The sequence below is a fragment of the Centropristis striata genome, chromosome 19, assembly GCF_030273125.1.
Source record: "Centropristis striata isolate RG_2023a ecotype Rhode Island chromosome 19, C.striata_1.0, whole genome shotgun sequence".
Classification (NCBI taxonomy): domain Eukaryota; kingdom Metazoa; phylum Chordata; class Actinopteri; order Perciformes; family Serranidae; genus Centropristis; species Centropristis striata.
In genome coordinates, this window is record NC_081535.1 from 31,528,892 (window position 1) to 31,546,081 (window position 17,190).

The window sequence follows — 17,190 nt, forward strand, 5'->3', positions numbered from 1 at the left end:
AAAATCTGTGGTTCCAGCAGAGCCTTGTGGAACCCCTGATGACAATGTTTTGACTCGTCAGTGAGGCCTGAACATCCTGCTGAAGCTTCAGACTTTATGAAGAATATAAAAGAGTGGAACCTGTGAACTTGGCTCTGATGAACTTCCTCTGCAGACCTTCTGTCCTCAGGACGTCCTGCTGCTGTCTCCACGCCTTCCTCAGGTGATCCTCCAGCCAGCGGGGCAGCCCCCGTTTATCACAGGACGGCTCTGACAACGACACCATTCAATAATATCTTACATTTCATTACCTGTGCAGAAAACACATCACCATCTGTAGACACATATTCACAACTGAAACTGTTAAAACAGCTTTAAAGTTGAACTCAAACCAGAGAAATGTCACATAAGGAGAATGGCCGAGTTCAGAGGAGCTAAACAATGAGAAATCTGGATCCCGGTATATGTTCTGATACTTAAGAGGCTGAAAATATATATTCATACACATGTGACCGCTGATAATCACGAGCTCGACATCCAACAAACCACTAACAGAAACGACTGAGCAGGCATAATAAATCTGTGAGTAACAATAGAGAACTTGTGACACTGTTTCACTTCATTATTTTGTGATTTTTGCCATCATAGACCTGGAAGTAGAAAAAAGGTGGACTGTGTCAGTTACTGGGAACATTGGTGACACTTACAGGATCTAAAGGTCAGGATTTTCTCCTGATTTTAATCTGGAAAGCTTTAGTAGATTGTTGAGGGCTGTTAGAGCTTCAGACACTCCTTTAAGGTGTTCCTGAGATATCAAAAGACCGGGACGAGGTCACCTGAGTCCAAGTGAACTCTTCTGCCAAATCTGAAGGACTTCCCCCTAAGGGCGTTCCTGAGATATCACCTTATAGTCTCTGGTAACACGAAGCTTAACAACACAATGCCTTCAGCAGGCCAAAAAACATGTCCAACTGCTTTTACATGATTGAAATGGCCCGTTTTCTATCTGCCAGAAAGGGGCGTGGCCTTGGTAATGACATACTGTCGGTCCAAGAAGAAGAAGAAGAAGTTGAGCAACAGTAAAGAGGCCGTTCTCAAGCTCGGAGCAGATCATTAAATTAGCAACAAAACTTTACAAAAACTGCCCAAAATAACTCTAAATGCAAGCAGATATGTGTGTGGAATCATTAAAAAAAAAACAATAAAAAAAACTCATTATAAACCATCATTTTGACAAACTTTCTCAAATAATTTTATAAACTTGAGCACTTTATAATTGAGTGTAGTCATGCAGAACTTCAGATTCAGGAGGGAGGAACGAGTCTGGACTCGCTGCCTACAGAGAGATTGAAGCACAGAGGAGAGTTTAGAATTAGAGTTTAGAGTTTAGAGTTTAGAGTTTAGAGTCAGGGGTCAGAGTTCAGATTTTAGAGTTCAGAGTTTAGACATCGGAGTTCAGATTTTAAAGATTAGAGTTTAGGGTTCAGAGTTTAGAGTTTAGAGTCGAGAGTTCAGATTTTAGAGTTTCACCTGCAGGGAGTCCGGGGCCCTGAAGGACCGTCTGAGGACTGAAGACCATGAAATCTTGTCTTGTCCCCCCAAACCGGAGGAAGGCCGGAGCCAGAGCTGCAGCCAGAGTCCTGAGTCTCACAGAGCTGCAGGACAGAGAGAAACCAATCAATAAATAATCAATCAGCAGTCAGAGAAAGAAACAAGAGAGCGAAATCAATCAATAATCAGAGAAACAAGAGAGAGAAGTCAATAATCAATGAATCGTCAGAGAAACAAGAGAGAGAAATCAATCAACAATCAATTAGCAGTCAGAGAAACGAGTCACAACCTGTTTTTCATAAAATAAAATAGACTGTTGGTATGTGAGGTATGTTTCTGTATGGAGGACAAATAACCAAATAAATAAATGTGCTATTAAATATACAAATAAAACTTCAAAAAAATACAACTTTTTCCTCAAAACAAAGAGAAATTTAAATTAACGACTTTTACCCATCAGTGGTTTAGATCTTTCTCTAAATGGCTATTTCTCAAAAAAAAGTTTTTCTCTCAAAGTTATAATAAATAATGACATCTTCTCCAAAAAAATTTGACTTTTTTTTTCAAAATAATGCAAAACTTTTTATGAAAATGAAATTTTCCCCAAAAAATAATACACTTTAACAAAATAATGACTTTTTCACTAAAAAGCAATTATTTTTTAAATAACTTTATCCCCAGAATATTTTTTTTTTTTTACTTAGTGTCTCGGAATAATGAGAAACTCAAGATAATATCATATCATAATAACAATAATCTGTCAAAATAACTTGATATAAATAATGAGTATATTTTTTATATATTCTAAGTAAAAAGTTTTATATTATTACAATTTACAGGATCTTCTATTTTTTTAGCTTAGGTTTCTTTTTTTTGTGTCAGGAATGGGCTTCCATACCGCTCGGTGTGTTTTAATCCTTTAATAAATAATCTGCAGTTTACCAACAGAACAGTAATCCCTCTGAAGATGTTTTCATGTTGTTTTAATCTGACTGAATATTTTAAATCTCTTTTAAACTCCAATCAGCGCATCATGCCGAGCTGATGTTAATATTAATAATAAAGACTTTAAATGTTTTATTAAAGAGGATTAAAGCGGCTTTAAAGTGAAGTTACAGGAAAATAACAGGATCCAGTGGAAAGCAGCTTAAAGCCACTCAAACATCTGCTGCAGGAGATGGTTTATCCAGACCAGGGCCAGGGCCAGGACCCGGACCCGGACCCGAACCCGGACAAACCTGGACGCGGACGGACTCTCACCCCAGCAGCGACATGAACTTCTCCTCCGCGGCCAGGCTGGCGTCGATGGTGACGGACAGAAAGCGCCGGTCCACCCGGTGCAGCGCCGCCGACAGATCCAGCTCCACGACCCCCGGTGAGGAGTCCAGGTCCGGGTCCGGGTCCAGGTCCAGGTCTGGGAGGCGGACTCCTGAGCCGGTCTGGACCCGGAGCAGAGCTGGAAGCAGAACCAGCAGCAGCAGAGAGACGGACTCCATGACTGAAGATCAAACACATGCAGCCGCTGCACACTTCCTGCTACACACACACACACACACACACACACACACACACACACACACACACACACACACACACACACACACACACACACACACACACACACACACACACACACACACACACACACACACACACACACACACACACACACACACACACACACACAAATAAGTACATCGCGAAATTAGAACTTTTTTCTCCTCATAATAAAGAGAAATTCTCAAAATAAACTTTTTCTTTCATTTTTAAATAATAAACTTAATAAAATAAACTTTTAATAAAAAATAAATATATATATATATATTTTTAAATCAAAATACTGAGAAACTTCCCCCATAAATTGACTTTTTCTCCTCAAAAATGTAACTTTACTTCCTCAAACTAACTCTTTCTCTCAAGTTGTCTTTTATTGCTCTACTTTTGGCTTTCAGATTTATTCCCAACCCCCGAAAGAGAATAAAGTTTCTTTAAATACATATATATAAATATATATATACTTTAAAAATGACTCCAACCCACCAAAAAATAAAGACAAACTCTATTATAATATTAACTATTATAAAATATTAATTTAATTAAAAAATATATTTATTATAAAATAATGAATAATGTGAAACGTTCTCATTGTTAAATTTATCTGATATACATATATATATATATATAAATATATATATAGCCATATACAGCCTCTCCTGTCCTCTCCTCTCTGCTCTGTGTAAACAGATTCTCAGTGAATATTTGTCACGTGACCGTTGGTCTCAGCAGAATCAATCATGTCTTCACAGTGTCTCTGAGGAGCAGAATTTAATGTTTTTAACAGGATCTGGTTAGTGCAAACACTTTATTTTAAATCACACATGGAGAATAAAGAGATTCTGACAAAAATATCAACATTTAACACACATTTTGGTCACTTTTTATAACTGATGATCTGTTTAAGGACAGTCAGAAAGTTCAAACTCTGATGATAATGCATATTTAACAGTTTCCCTCTACAATAAAATCTGGATTTTTGTTTGTATATTTAAAAAAAACTGAAGTTTCAGTGATGGTGTTCAGAGGGTTGAATTGTTTTATTTTCTTTTATCTTTAATTCATGTTAATGTTATTAAACTTCACTGATCTCTCTATTAAAAACAGACAATAAATAAACACTTTTTGTACATTATTTTAATATCAAACACATGAAAGAGTAAAAATCACACAAAGTGAATAAATAATAAAGGGCTCAGGTGAGTTTTATTCTGAAGGTTTCCTCAGCAGCTCGTCCACTTCCTCCTGCAGCGCTGCAGCTTTCTCGTTCAGCAGCATCTGCAACACACACGTTTGACACACATGATGACATCACACCTTATGACATCATCCAGGTGGGCGGGGCCACTCTCACCTTGGCCGAGGCGATGATCTGATTGGCTTGTTTCCTGAACAGGTTTTCTACGGTGCTGGCGAGCACGGCGGGGTCGGCGTTTGCCAGCTGAGTCAGCGTTTTATAGCCGGCGTTATACAGCTGCTTCGCTCTGGACTGAAACAAACAAATAGGAGGAGTAAACGTACGTCAGATCATTAATAAATAAATACCTTAAAGAAATATTACTAATAAATGTAGGCAATAACGAAAAGTGACAAAAAACACATTTATTTATCTTTAAATTATTTTTTACCTATTTGTGCATTCTCCCCTTAAATAATTAATTTATGTATTTAAAATTGTTGTATTTATATACCTTTTAATGTTTTCATTTCCATTTTTTAAATTCTAAGAATATTTTATTTTTAGTTTCTTAAATATAACAGCGATGGGGAATCAGTTCACATTGATTATGTTGAATTTTATTTTTAAAATTTTGAATTAACTTTGAAATGTTAAATTGAAAACCCTTTTTTAATTTTATTAAAATTTCCCCCCTCATTTATCTTTTTTTTATTAAATTGCTTTCCTTTTTCCATGTATTTATTAATTTTTTTTATGTATTTCAGTATTTTGTTTATTTCTGTATTGTTTTCCCTGTAAATGCCATTTTTATTCCATTTTAAAAATGTATTGCATGTTGCATTTTCTGTTTTATTTTGAATTTAAAATACATTTTGATCATTAAATACATCAGAGTATGACTTCAGAAAATGAAATATAAAACAGCCTATATGTGAAAATTAAAATGCTTTATTATAACATTTTAAATTTTATTCCAAAAACACAAACATATACACAGAAAATGATCATTTTAAATTAATAATTATTAAAAAACTGGATTTCTGTTGATGAAATGTCCTAAAGGTGTGACTGAGGATCAGAGTCCTGATAATTCCAGGTGTCCTGACTGACCTCCATGACTCCAGCCACCTCCATCAGAGGGACGAGCTCCGCAGTCACACAGTAGCTCAGCCGGCGGGTCAGCTCGGCCAGAAGGGACTTGAAGGGCCACAGCTCCTCCAGCTCCTACAGAGACACATCTTCATCATCATCGTCATCATCATCATCATCATCATCATCAGATCAGATCAGATCAGATCAGATCAGATCATTAAGATCAGATCAGACCAGTTAGATCAGATCATTAAGATCAGATCAGATCAGATCAGATCAGATCATTAAGATCAGATCAGGGTCAGATCAGATCAGATCAGATAATTAAGATCAGACCAGACCAGACCAGACCAGATCAGATCAGATCAGATCAGACCAGATCAGTTCAAATCAGTTCAGTTCAGATCAGATCATTAAGATCAGATCATTAAGGTCAGATCAGACCAGTTAGATCATTCAGTTCTGATCAGTCCAGAGTGAATATTTAATATGTGAGAGGGGGCGGGACCTCGGTGAAGTGAAGCACGCAGGAGCAGAACGCCGCCGATGAACTCAGCAGACTCTGGACGAAACCGCGACTCAGCTGGAACTTTTCTGCTACGATCCAAACACTCGACTCCTTCAGCAGACAGAAGATCACCAGAGCCAGGTACATCCGAGACACCGCCTCCAGGTCCACCGGCTGAAACAACAACAACAACAAAAACAATACCATGTGTTTACAGGCTTTCTATATTTAACATTTTTCATCGTTCAGCCTTAGATGGTCCTGTGGCTGGATCACTAATGGGCACAAAGCTCCACTTTGATTCAGATGCCAGCAAGGTGGAGGTGGGGTTCTGGTATGGGCTGGTATCATTGAAGATGAGCTAGTTGGACCTTTTCAGAATTTAAATCAACTCCCAGAACTACTGCCAGTTTTTAGGACACTTTCTTCAAGCAGTGGTACTGAAAAAAAGCCTGCACCTAGACCTTGACTGCTTCTCCTTCATGTAAACCTGTTTATAAAGTCTCATTTTTAACTCTGGCTATGTTTGTTTCTCACCTTCCGGACTGTCTGTCCTGCAGCTTTCCTCGCCACGAAGCTCTCGGGGACGCCGACCGCCGCTGCCATCTTCTGCTCTGCAATCGACAGCCGCGTGAACTGAGACACAAACACAAACATCTGCTTTAGACAGCTGAGAGGAAACACACCTGGTGATGGTGGTGGTGATGATGATGATGAGCACCTGTGTGAAGAAGGTCCTCCAGTCCGGTTTGCACTGGGACACCAGGTCGTACGGGGTCACCAGGTAGACCAGGTGCAGGTAGCTGTTGAGCAGCAGAGCCTCCAGACCTTTACACAGATCTCTGTAGAGTAGGTCACTGTAGGACAGGTCCACCGAGCCTGAGGAGAGACATTTTCATTATTATTACTTTTTACATGTATTATTTAGTTATTTACAATTATTGTATGTTATTTAATTAACCAATTAGTTATATATAATTTTTAGTGATTTATTAATTTATATTTAAATTATTTATTATTATATATTTTTAATTGAATACATACTTTTTAACAATTAACACATTTGTTTTATTTATTTAAATTATTTATAGTTTACAACATTATTCAATTATTTAAGAGTTTGTATTTATTTCAATTATTATAATCCATATATGTATTATTTAGTCATTAATATTTATTGAAGATATTATTCTTAATTTATTACATGCATTATATTCTTAACCAGTTAAATTTATTTAAAATATTTAGTTTACTACATTTTTTTATTTATTTATTCATTTTTATTAATTTCAATTATTATTAATCTATTACATGAATACATAGATTATAATTTTAAATTGAATACATACTTTTTATAATTAACAAATTAATTATATTTATTTATAGTTAACTAACCGTTTTTTAAAATATGTATTTATTTATATTTATTTAAATTGTTTTTAATCTATTACATGTAATATTTAGTCATATATATTATAATTTTTAATTTAATACATACTTTTTATAATTCAATTATATTTATTACATTTATAGAGTGCTTGGCGGCCTTATCAGTGCAGGAGTCACTAGGGCTGACTCCTGTTGATGCATTATTATTATTATTGTATTGTTGTTGCATATTTGAAATAAATCATTCAAAAAAAATCAAAAAAATTACATGTATTATTTGGTTATTTCAATTTATTGAGATTATTATTTTTAATTCATTACATGCGTTATTTAATTAACCAGTTGTTGTTTATGTTTATTTAAAATATTTAGTTTATTTATATACATTTATTTAAAATATTTAGTTTACCACACTTTTTGTTATTTCATTATTTTAATCATTTATATTGATATAAATCATCTTAATCTATTGCATGTATTTAGTCATTTAAATTTAGAGTATTGTTTCTCATTTATTACATAGATTATTTAATTAACCAGTGATTAACCAGTTATTCTTCATTTAACAATTTATTAATTTATACATCTAGTACATGTCATATTCAGTCATTTATATTTATTGAGGGTATTATTGGTAATTAATTACATGCATTAATGATTTAACCAGTTATATTTATTTAAAATATTTAGTTTACTACATTTGTTTTATTTAATTATTCATTCATTTAAATGTATTTAGTTATTTAAATTGATTATGATTATTATTCTTAATGTATTACATTAATTATTTAATTTAAACAATATTCATATTTATTTAATTTATTTTTAACTGCATGCTTTATTGAATTGTGTGATAATGTTTTGCAGGTTTGGGGCTCATAAATAAACAGATATTTCAGTGTGCAGCTTGAACCTTTATAAGTGGCTCTGCCCAGTCTGGTAACCTGCAGCGTGAGACCGTCTGCAGCCACAGTGACCAGCTGTTTGTCCCTCAGCAGGTCCACCTGCTGCTGCACCTCCTCCGTCAGACTCGCCTCCTCACACAGCTGCTGCTGCTGCACCCACAGCAGCGTCCCACTCAGGAAGTCCAGCAGCTGCTTCACGGACGTGGTGACCTGCAGCACAGACACGGTAAGGCTGGGATACACCACACAAGGGCTTGAATACAGAGAGGCACCTTACATTTAACCCGATGAGAGACAGGATGAGACTCAGCAGGCCTTTCCCTTCGTCCTGCAGCAGCTGACTGTAACAGTTTTCCATCGGGGCGCACACCAGAGTCTTTGCCTGAAAAAAAACAAAATTCACATTGTCATCAGGTTTGATGGGGCACAATCAAGTGGCATTTATGAACTCATAGCAAGTTTAATATAATATAATATAATGTTTAATTTATCTGCACATTTTATTTTATTTCCTGAAAATGTATTATTTCAGTCATTTTCAACTTCTCTGCAATTGTTTAAATATTTTAGCAAATGTTTTAATGTAAATTCACATTTATCATAGGTTAATTATTTATAGGTTAAGTTTATTTTTAATGTATGTGTATGTTCAATGTCTGTTTAAATGCTGCTGGATGCTTGAATTTCCCTCTGGATAAATTAAGTGTCACAGGGCTCTATTCTTGGTCCTCTTCTATTCGATATAAACATTAATAAAATGAACTCTACAACATCAAAATGTACACTTTTATGCAGATGAAACCATGTAATCTTCTCATAAAAGGTCTCAAGACAAGTTGATTTCCTGCCACACTGTAACAAGGTCTAATAAAAACATTATTTTGTTCGGCACAAAATGGTGCTCTGAAGGTCAGGAAAGGTGTCCCGCAAGGCTCTATCCTTGGTCCTCTTCTATATACTATAAACGTTATTGATATCTCTTTATGTATGTTTTTATGCAGATGACACCATGTTATCTTCTCATAAACACAAATCTTCACAGGTCTATGGTAGCTTAGACAACAATTGGCTTTAGGATACTTTTAGTTCCTTGAAAAGTAGTTTCAATCAGATCAAAATGCTGCTTTGAGGTGTCCCACAGGGCTCTATTATTGGTTCTCTTCTATACACTATAAACATTAATAAAATAATCTCTACAACATCAAAATGTACACTTTTATGCAGATGACACCATGTCAGAAACTTAAACTAACTGATGCTGCAGCTTCAGTGTGACAGAGAGAAGTTCTGTGATTGGACATTTCTAGCTGAAATGCACCCTGGGAGTCATAGTGCAGGTACCATGTTGCGGTCCTTGTCCTGCAGGATCAGGATACTCTCCCCCACAGCGTCGATGCCAGCCCGCCCGGCCCGGCCTACCATCTGCTTGTACTGGCTCCTCTTCAGGAAGTCCGCCGCCACGTACGGCGAGCGCAGGATCACCCTGCAGTGACATCATCGGGTCAGACTCAGAACAAACACGACACAGAGGAGGCGACTCGATTATGGTCGACTCTGACCTGCGGGCCGGGAGGTTGATCCCCGCTGCCAGCGTGGATGTGCAGGCGAGGAGACACAGCACGCCGCTGGAGTACGCCTCCTCCACCAGACGCCGCTCCTCCGCCGTCAGCCCGCTGTGGTGATATGCCAAACCGTATGGCACCGTCCGCTTCAGCACCGGGCACACGGCCCCGCCCCCAGACTCCCGCAGCTGACTCAGCAGAACCGCCTTCTCCGCTTCACGCAACCGCAAGAACTCCCTGAGGGACACCAGACACGAGTCAGGGACAAGTCAGAGAGACGAGAGAGATGAGTCAAAGAGACGAGTCAGAGAGATGAGACGTGAGCCAGAGACACAACAGGGAGACAGAGACACGATTCAGAGACTTGAGTCAGAGACTTGACACGAGTCAGAGATGAGACACGATGCTGAAACACGAGAGAGGTGAGTCAGAGACACGAGCGAGGCAAGTCAGAGACATGAGTTTAAGACACAAGAGATAAGTCAGAGAAACAGCAAAGACGAGTCAGAGAGACGAGTAAGACGAGAGAGACGAGTCAGAGAGACTTGTCAGAGTCTCGCGAAACGAATCAGAGGCACGTCAGAGACACAAGAGATGGCAAAGAGAACGAGTCAGTCAGAACGAGTCAGTCAAAAGACAGGACGAGTCAGTCAGAACGAGTCAGTCAGCAGAGAGAACAAGTCAGTCAGAAGAGAGGACGAGTCAGTCAGAACAAGTCAGTCAGGACGAGTCAGTCAGCAGAGAAAACGAGTCAGTCAGAAGAAGGGATGAGTCAGTCAGAACGAGTCAGTCAGAACAAGTCAGTCGGCAGAGAGAACGAGTCAGTCAGAACGAGTCAGTCAGGACGAGTCAGTCAGCAGAGAGAACGAGTCAGTCAGAACGAGTCAGTCAGCAGTGACAACGAGTCAGTGAGAGCGAGTCAGTCAGGACAAGTCAGTCAGAACGAGTCAGTGAGTCAGAGTCAGAGGAGGATGTTGAGCGTTGGCTCACTCTTTGAGATATTTGCAGATCATTGCTGCCACGTTCTCACAGTTCTTCTTGGTGGGACAGAAAACCAGACAGGAGTGTGTCGGGATGACTTCGGTCACCAGAGCGATGATGTGATCCGGGTCCAGCTTCTGCATCGAACTGGAGTACTGAGGAAGATCGGACTCACTGTCAGTAACAAGACCTCTACTCTAACAGCCTGTTATTATTAAAACAAACACAGGATGAGGATAATATATTTACCTTAAAGTTCAGGAGACGTGAGAATCTGAAACAGTCCTCCTCCTTTGGGTCCACCTCATAGATGGTGTCCTGAAGTTTAACGTACTCTTTCAGCTGAACCTGAACACAACACATACAGTCCTTAGTTTTTTTTATTAATACTTATAGACACTTTTTCCTCTGATAAACATATTTTTAAAAATTGTAATAAAACAGAATTTCTATATAAACACTTTCCAAGTGCCCACAAGTGTCGTAAAACCAGTTTTCTCCACATATTGTACATATTGAAGTATTGTATGTTGCATGATTCCAGCCTCACCTGTCCTCTCCTAATTAATTCAAATTCAATGTTTTTACCAGAATTGAACCTTTTATAACATTCCTAACAGATGATCCGTTCAAGGACCGTCGGAAAGTTCAAACTCTGACGATAATGCCTGTTTTTTCTCTCTATGATAAACGGTTTATTTTTGACGATTTTTAAAGAAAACATAGTTTATAAACTCACCAGCTGGTTTGGAGTCCAAAACACAGCAGCAGGACTTGAAGAATAGTCAAAACATTTAAAGTAATTAACAGTTTAAATTCACTCACAGGCCTGAAGTCATTTGTGTAATTCTCAGCCCTCAGAAACTTCTGCAGGTCTCTGATGTTTCCCAGCGTGGCGCTCATTCCGATAATCTGAGTAGATTCTGGAAAAGTAACACAGAAAAATCAGACTTGTTCATTCACAGCAGAGATTACAGTGAGAGTACACCACTTACTGGTCGTGTAGAGAACTTTGGACAGAGTCATTTCAATAATGGCTCCTCTGCTGCCGTCACCCAACATGTGAAGCTGTAAAACACATGACGACATTTAACCTTCCACCTCGTCACACCTGAAACACCTTTTCATTCAGTCTGAGCCGTACCTCATCGACCACCACCAGCCCGAGGTTGTCGATCCTGCCCGTCTCGATCAGAGAGTTGACAAGGCTGTGGGCCTTCTCGATCGTAGCGATGTACAGCGATTTATTGTTTCTTCTCTTCACCGGAGGAAACCTGCCTTTGCTGCCGGCGTACTCCTCCACCATGAAGTCCAGCTCCAGGCCAAAGGTCGCCAGCCCACGCACCTGCAGGAAGACCAAATGGCTCAAAATTAAGTCCTGTCAATGTTTCTATTCTTGGTCCTCTTCTATTCACTATTCACTTCTATTCATATAAACATTAATAATATTATCTCTATAACATCAAAATGTACACTTTTATGAAGATGACACCATGTTATCTGCTCATAAAGACAAAAAATGACAAAAAAAATGATGCCTTTTGTCACTTTATAAAAGTATTGTTGTCGCAGGCATCATTTTTCAAACGTCAGTGGACTAATTTGCCTAATCTTCACAAGTCAGTGGAAGCATAGACAACAATGGGCTGAAATAACTTTTAAGTTCCTTGAAAAGTAGTTTCAAACGGCACAAAATGAGGTGCTCTCAAGGTCAGGAACGTTGTCCCACAAGGCTCTATCCTTGGTCCTCTTCTATACACTATAAACATTATTGATATCTCTTTATGTATATTTTTATGCAGATGACACCATGTTATCTTCTTATAAACATAAACCTTCACAAGTCTACGGTAGCTTAGACAACAATGGGCTTAGGATCCTTTTAGTTCCTTGAAGAGTAGTTTCAAACGGATCAAAATGCTGCTTTGAGGTGTCCCACAGGGCTCTATTCTTGGTCCTCTTCTGTACACTATAAACATTAATAAAATGATCTCTACAACATTTAAATGTAAACTTGTATGAAGATAACAGCATGTTATCTTATCATAAAGGGCCTAAAGACAAGTTGATTTTACCACACGGCGAGAGAAGGTCTAATAAAATATTATTTTGTTCATCCACACAAGAGATGAACTTTTCGGCATTGATACGAAGGAAAATAATGATGGCTTTTGTCACTTTATAAAGTATTATTGTTGTTTTACATTTGCACAGAAAATGACGTGTAAAATAGCCATCACTTTTCATAAGTCAGCGGACTATTGACTAATTTGCCAAATCTTCACAGGCCTATGGTAGCGTAGCCAAAAACGGGCTGAAAGAACTTTAGTACCTTGAAAAGTAGTTTTAAATTAATCAAAATTATGTGCTTTGAGGTGTCCCACAGGGCTCTATTCTTGGTCCTCTTCTTCACAATAAACATATTAAAAAAATCTCAGCAAAAACATTGTTATGTACATTTTTATGCACGACACAATTTTATTTTCTAACATGGAGCTGAAGAAACCCTTTAGTTCCTTTAAAAGTGAAAAAAAATTGGATTAAATATATCTTAAGTTTAGATTTTACATGATAATCAGAGAATCTCCAGGTTTATAATTACAGGTTTTTTAAATATGCTTTTTTTTGTTGTAAATGTTCCTTTGAAAAGTTTTAATAAGGATTTATTTTTGTTCCGTAATATAACTGGTCTATTTATTTATTTCTTCCTATATATGTAGAAGTAGTTTATTTTGATCATTTTCAATAGAAACCACAATAAAATGTTATGAGTAAATGAACCGTAAGTCTGAAGCTAGTTCGCCTTATAGGACCCTATAAGATCGTGTGTTCACGGACATGGAGGATTTTTAGCATTTACGGTGTCAGTACCTTCTCCTGCACCAGCGAGATGTACGGCAGGATGAACAGACAGTCCTTCTTTCTGCACAGCAGCTCCCGCAGGATGAGGATCTCTGCCACCAGAGTTTTCCCTCCGCTGGTCGGCAGCGAGTAGATCAGGTTCTTCCTCTGACGCACACAGTCCAGGTTCAGACATGTCTCCTGCCAGGCTAAAGATTAAAGCATCGCAGTAAACTCTATTATTAAAGTATAATAGAAGTGTGAAGGGTATTTTTCAGGTTTTTTGGTCCTTTTGAAAACAAACGATGTGTCAAAAAAAATTGGAGAAAGAAGATAAAAAAGTAAAAAGTACAAAGTAAATATTGCCGCTGAACTCTGACAATGGCCACTTTTTTTTTTTTTTTTTTTTTTAAATCAGTCAATTTGTTTGATAAATAAAAGACATAAAATTTTCGCAAAATTTAAAATGACTTCAAATGTGAAAATGTGATTATTTTGTTGAATATTGCAATTCAATATTGTTTGTCGTTATCAAAAAATATCCAAACGCTTCAAAGATTATTAAAGTTTTTTTAAGTGTTTTCTGCAGCAGCTAATGAGCTGTCTCACCATAAAGGCTGTCGATGTTTCTCAGTTTGGACATCAGGTCTTTGACCTTCGACGGGAGTCCAAAGAACGGCCCGAGGTCGGTGGCGTCGCCGCAGACCGTCTCCATGGCCTGCACGGCGACGCTGATCTCCTCCGAGACCACGGCTTCCTTCAACGCGGCGGAGCGAGAGACGGCGGCAGGTGACGCGGCGTTACAGAGCATTGTCCTCTTCAGCTGCTCCGCCATGCTGCTCCTCCTCCCTGCCGTCCGTCTCCTGCTCCGGGCCTCCACGTCTCTGGATGGTGTGGAGGTTTTCAGACCTGCGTCCTGCTGCGGCCGGCTTCTCCTCACGTGTTCCTGAAACTGGAGCTGGCTGGACGGTAAGTCCTCCAAGGGTTCATCCCCAAGCACATCCAGGATGGAGTCTGTGAGGACGTCCTCGCAGGGCTGCTGGTCCCGGGCGCCGTCTTTAGAGGGACGCAGGGCGGTGAAGTCCGGCTGGACATCCTGCCGTCTCTCCGTCTGCTCGGCGTCGTCCAGCTGAGCCAGCAGCGAGCTGTCCTCCAGCAGGCTGTCATAGTCCCCGAACAGGTCCTCGCTGTCACTGCAGAACTGGACACAAACAACACGCCTTCAGTTCAGTTTGTATGATTTTCAGGAATAATAAATATATAAATATTAGTAAATAATTAAATAATAACATAAATATATATGTTTTTATTTTAAAATATGGGGAGTATGTGATTTAAGGTAATAACTTAATTACACATGCCTCTATCTTTTTTTGCAGAAAGTAAAAATAAAGAAATTTCCTCTGTGTTTGTTTTTCTTAAATACAATTCACAATATGATTTCAGTGAGTTTACAGTTTGATACAATTAATTGAGGAAAAAACATTGTTGACAAAACACAATAAATAGTTTTACACAGCAGGAGTTGACTTATTAAACTGTTAAATTTATTTTGTAACACCAGCTGTAGTTCAGTGCTTATTAAAAATAACAGCAAACTTAACCAAAATCATTATTTCAATTACTGAATCAGCCAATTATATCCAAAATTAATTGTCTTAATTATTAGATATAAATTCTAATTTTTTTTTAAAGGAAAAAATGACATCATTGTTGTTAACAGCTGAATTTGGTTTTCCTTAACTGTTTAATTCCTCTTGTAAAACCAAGACAAATTATGCTTATGCTTAAAAAAGCTGATATTTCCTGAAAATAAAAAAACAAATACCTTTTTGGCACACTGAGTGTAGCTGCTAGGAAAGCTATAGCTGAAGCCAGACAGCCCATCTAAAGACGAGTGGTATGACATCATCTAAAAAAATTTTGTCATGGAAAGAATCATATTCTCTTTGAGGCTCCAGAGAGACAAATTTGAGGAAATCTAGGACAAATGGATATTTTACATTGCCCTGAAACGCCCTTCTTTTGTTTAATATTAAGTAACTTTCATTGTTTATTTTTAATCTGTTCTTCTACTTCCTGTAGATGGATCACCCCCAAGTTCTGTTCGTTTCTGTTTATAACAAGATAAAAATCTGAAAATATGGATCACAATGCAGATTATCATAATGGTGATGACTGCTGTAATGTGCTATTGAAATGTGATTCCAAATAAAGAAAAATAATTAAAATTAAAAGCTGATATTTCCAGCTCTAGTGCAGTGTTTATTATTTAATAAGCAGTTATATACTTGGTTAATTGTCTTAATTATATATATAAATATATAAATCGAAAAAAATAAATATAATGCCTGTCACTGTTTTCCACAGCTGAAGTTGACTTACTGAACTGATTTATTTCTCTTGTAAAATGTCCGAAAGCAAGAAATATTCAGCTTATTATCATGAAGGTAAAAAAAGACATAAATAGTCTAATTATCGGTCAATAAAAGCTGATGTTCATCTGTAGTTCAGTATTGATTATAAATATGTAATATTAAATATAATAATAACTGACCTCAGCGGGCTGTGAGTGAGCCATGCCGCCGCTGAGCCTCCAGGTGCCGGGACATCGCGGTGGACAGCTGCCGGCTCCTGCTGCTCTCTTCCCGGCAGGACTCAGCTCAGTCTTCAGGCTTTCTCTCGACCTTTTCCTCCAAGAAACTCTTTTTATTTTCAGCTCAGAGTTCATCACCGTCCAGCTGCTTCAGCTTGACGCTGCATGTCACACACACACACACACCTAACAAAACACTAACAGGAGACTGAAACTGTCACCGGAACTACATATAAAACAATAAAACTAAATAAAACGTTACCGAGCAGGTAGTTTAAATGGAGCTAGCTTAGCTTATTGGTCCCTCATTTGTTCCCTCAGCGAGCTAATAAATCATCACAAACACTGAGGATTCATGTCAAACTATCATAAAACCTTAAAAGAGTCTGTCTCCAGGTTAATGTCACAGTTTCCACTCTGCAACTTCTAGTTTTGATTTTGATTTTCAGGCTTCAGCAGCTCCAACAGTCCGAGCATCATTTTCAAATTGTCAACAACGTCAACACGTCAGAGCGTAATGATGTCGTCATCATTTCCGTTTCCGGTTGGCCAACGTTAGCTAGCAAAGCTAACAAAGATCATTTCTTTACTTTTACTCGTTTAGCTGGTGTAATATGATAAGAAGTTGATCAAAATAAAGCCGATAAAAACAAGATAATGCATTTCTTCAATCGGCGCCACTTTCAGCTTACAAATGTGTTTTATCGTACTTTAAACATGATGACAATTTACCCGGACTGCGGTGGATGACACGTTACTCCTTTACTTTTTATTAATTTAAAAACAATAAACGGAAGATAAGTAACTCCAAAATAAAGCCGATAATGACCAAAAAACATACTTGTTTATTCTGATTTATTTTTTGGCAACTTTATCCTCCTCATAGTCTAGTCGTAATTTCTTGAACCCAGAAATGTTGAGGACCCTAAAGCTTTATTGCAGAAATGTCATCTATAGGCCTAATGGATGGAATTTAACTTGGTTGCTAAAAGTTGCACTTTGGGCAATTTGCATAATTAGCATAATAAGCCAATAAAGTCAAGACACCACAG

General features: G+C 37.9%; 2 protein-coding genes across 2 annotated transcripts in view; both read right to left on the minus strand.

The window, feature by feature from the left end:
- The window catches only part of hpse (heparanase), an 11,983-nt gene extending 8,906 nt beyond the window's left edge, over positions 1–3,077 (minus strand). The window contains exons 1-3 of the mRNA XM_059357689.1: positions 2,791–3,077; positions 1,510–1,634; positions 121–249 (exon numbers count right to left, since the gene is read on the minus strand). Of these exons, the coding sequence (XP_059213672.1) occupies positions 121–249; positions 1,510–1,634; positions 2,791–3,026 (490 nt within the window). The 5' untranslated portion in view covers positions 3,027–3,077. The remainder of the gene's footprint in view (positions 1–120; positions 250–1,509; positions 1,635–2,790) is intronic.
- A 695-nt stretch (positions 3,078–3,772) lies between these two features.
- Positions 3,773–16,775, minus strand: helq (helicase, POLQ like). Its single transcript, XM_059358031.1, has 19 exons — positions 16,401–16,775; positions 16,100–16,299; positions 14,152–14,743; positions 13,573–13,751; positions 11,846–12,046; positions 11,697–11,769; positions 11,527–11,624; positions 10,951–11,049; positions 10,711–10,856; positions 9,718–9,957; positions 9,500–9,641; positions 8,436–8,540; positions 8,167–8,368; positions 6,586–6,743; positions 6,402–6,500; positions 5,865–6,038; positions 5,375–5,488; positions 4,439–4,573; positions 3,773–4,362 (listed from the first exon to the last, which is right to left on the minus strand). Exons 2-19 carry the CDS (start codon positions 16,271–16,273, stop codon positions 4,291–4,293), a joined length of 3,003 nt encoding a protein of 1,000 aa, XP_059214014.1. The 5' UTR covers positions 16,274–16,299; positions 16,401–16,775; the 3' UTR covers positions 3,773–4,290.
- Positions 16,776–17,190: the final 415 nt, after the last annotated feature.

What these genes read in the sequence shown, in the direction of transcription:
- helq (XM_059358031.1), bottom strand. Translation starts at nt 16,273, where the DNA reads ATGAACTCTGAGCTGAAAATAAAAAGAGTTTCTTGGAGGAAAAGGTCG. An exon ending in GGCTGGTGGTGGTCGATGAG is followed by an intron (nt 11,770 to 11,845) that starts GTACGGCTCAGA and finishes TGTGTTTTACAG; the next exon opens with CTTCACATGTTGGGTGACGG. An exon ending in TGTCTCTCATCGGGTTAAAT is followed by an intron (nt 8,369 to 8,435) that starts GTAAGGTGCCTC and finishes TCTGTGCTGCAG; the next exon opens with GTCACCACGTCCGTGAAGCA.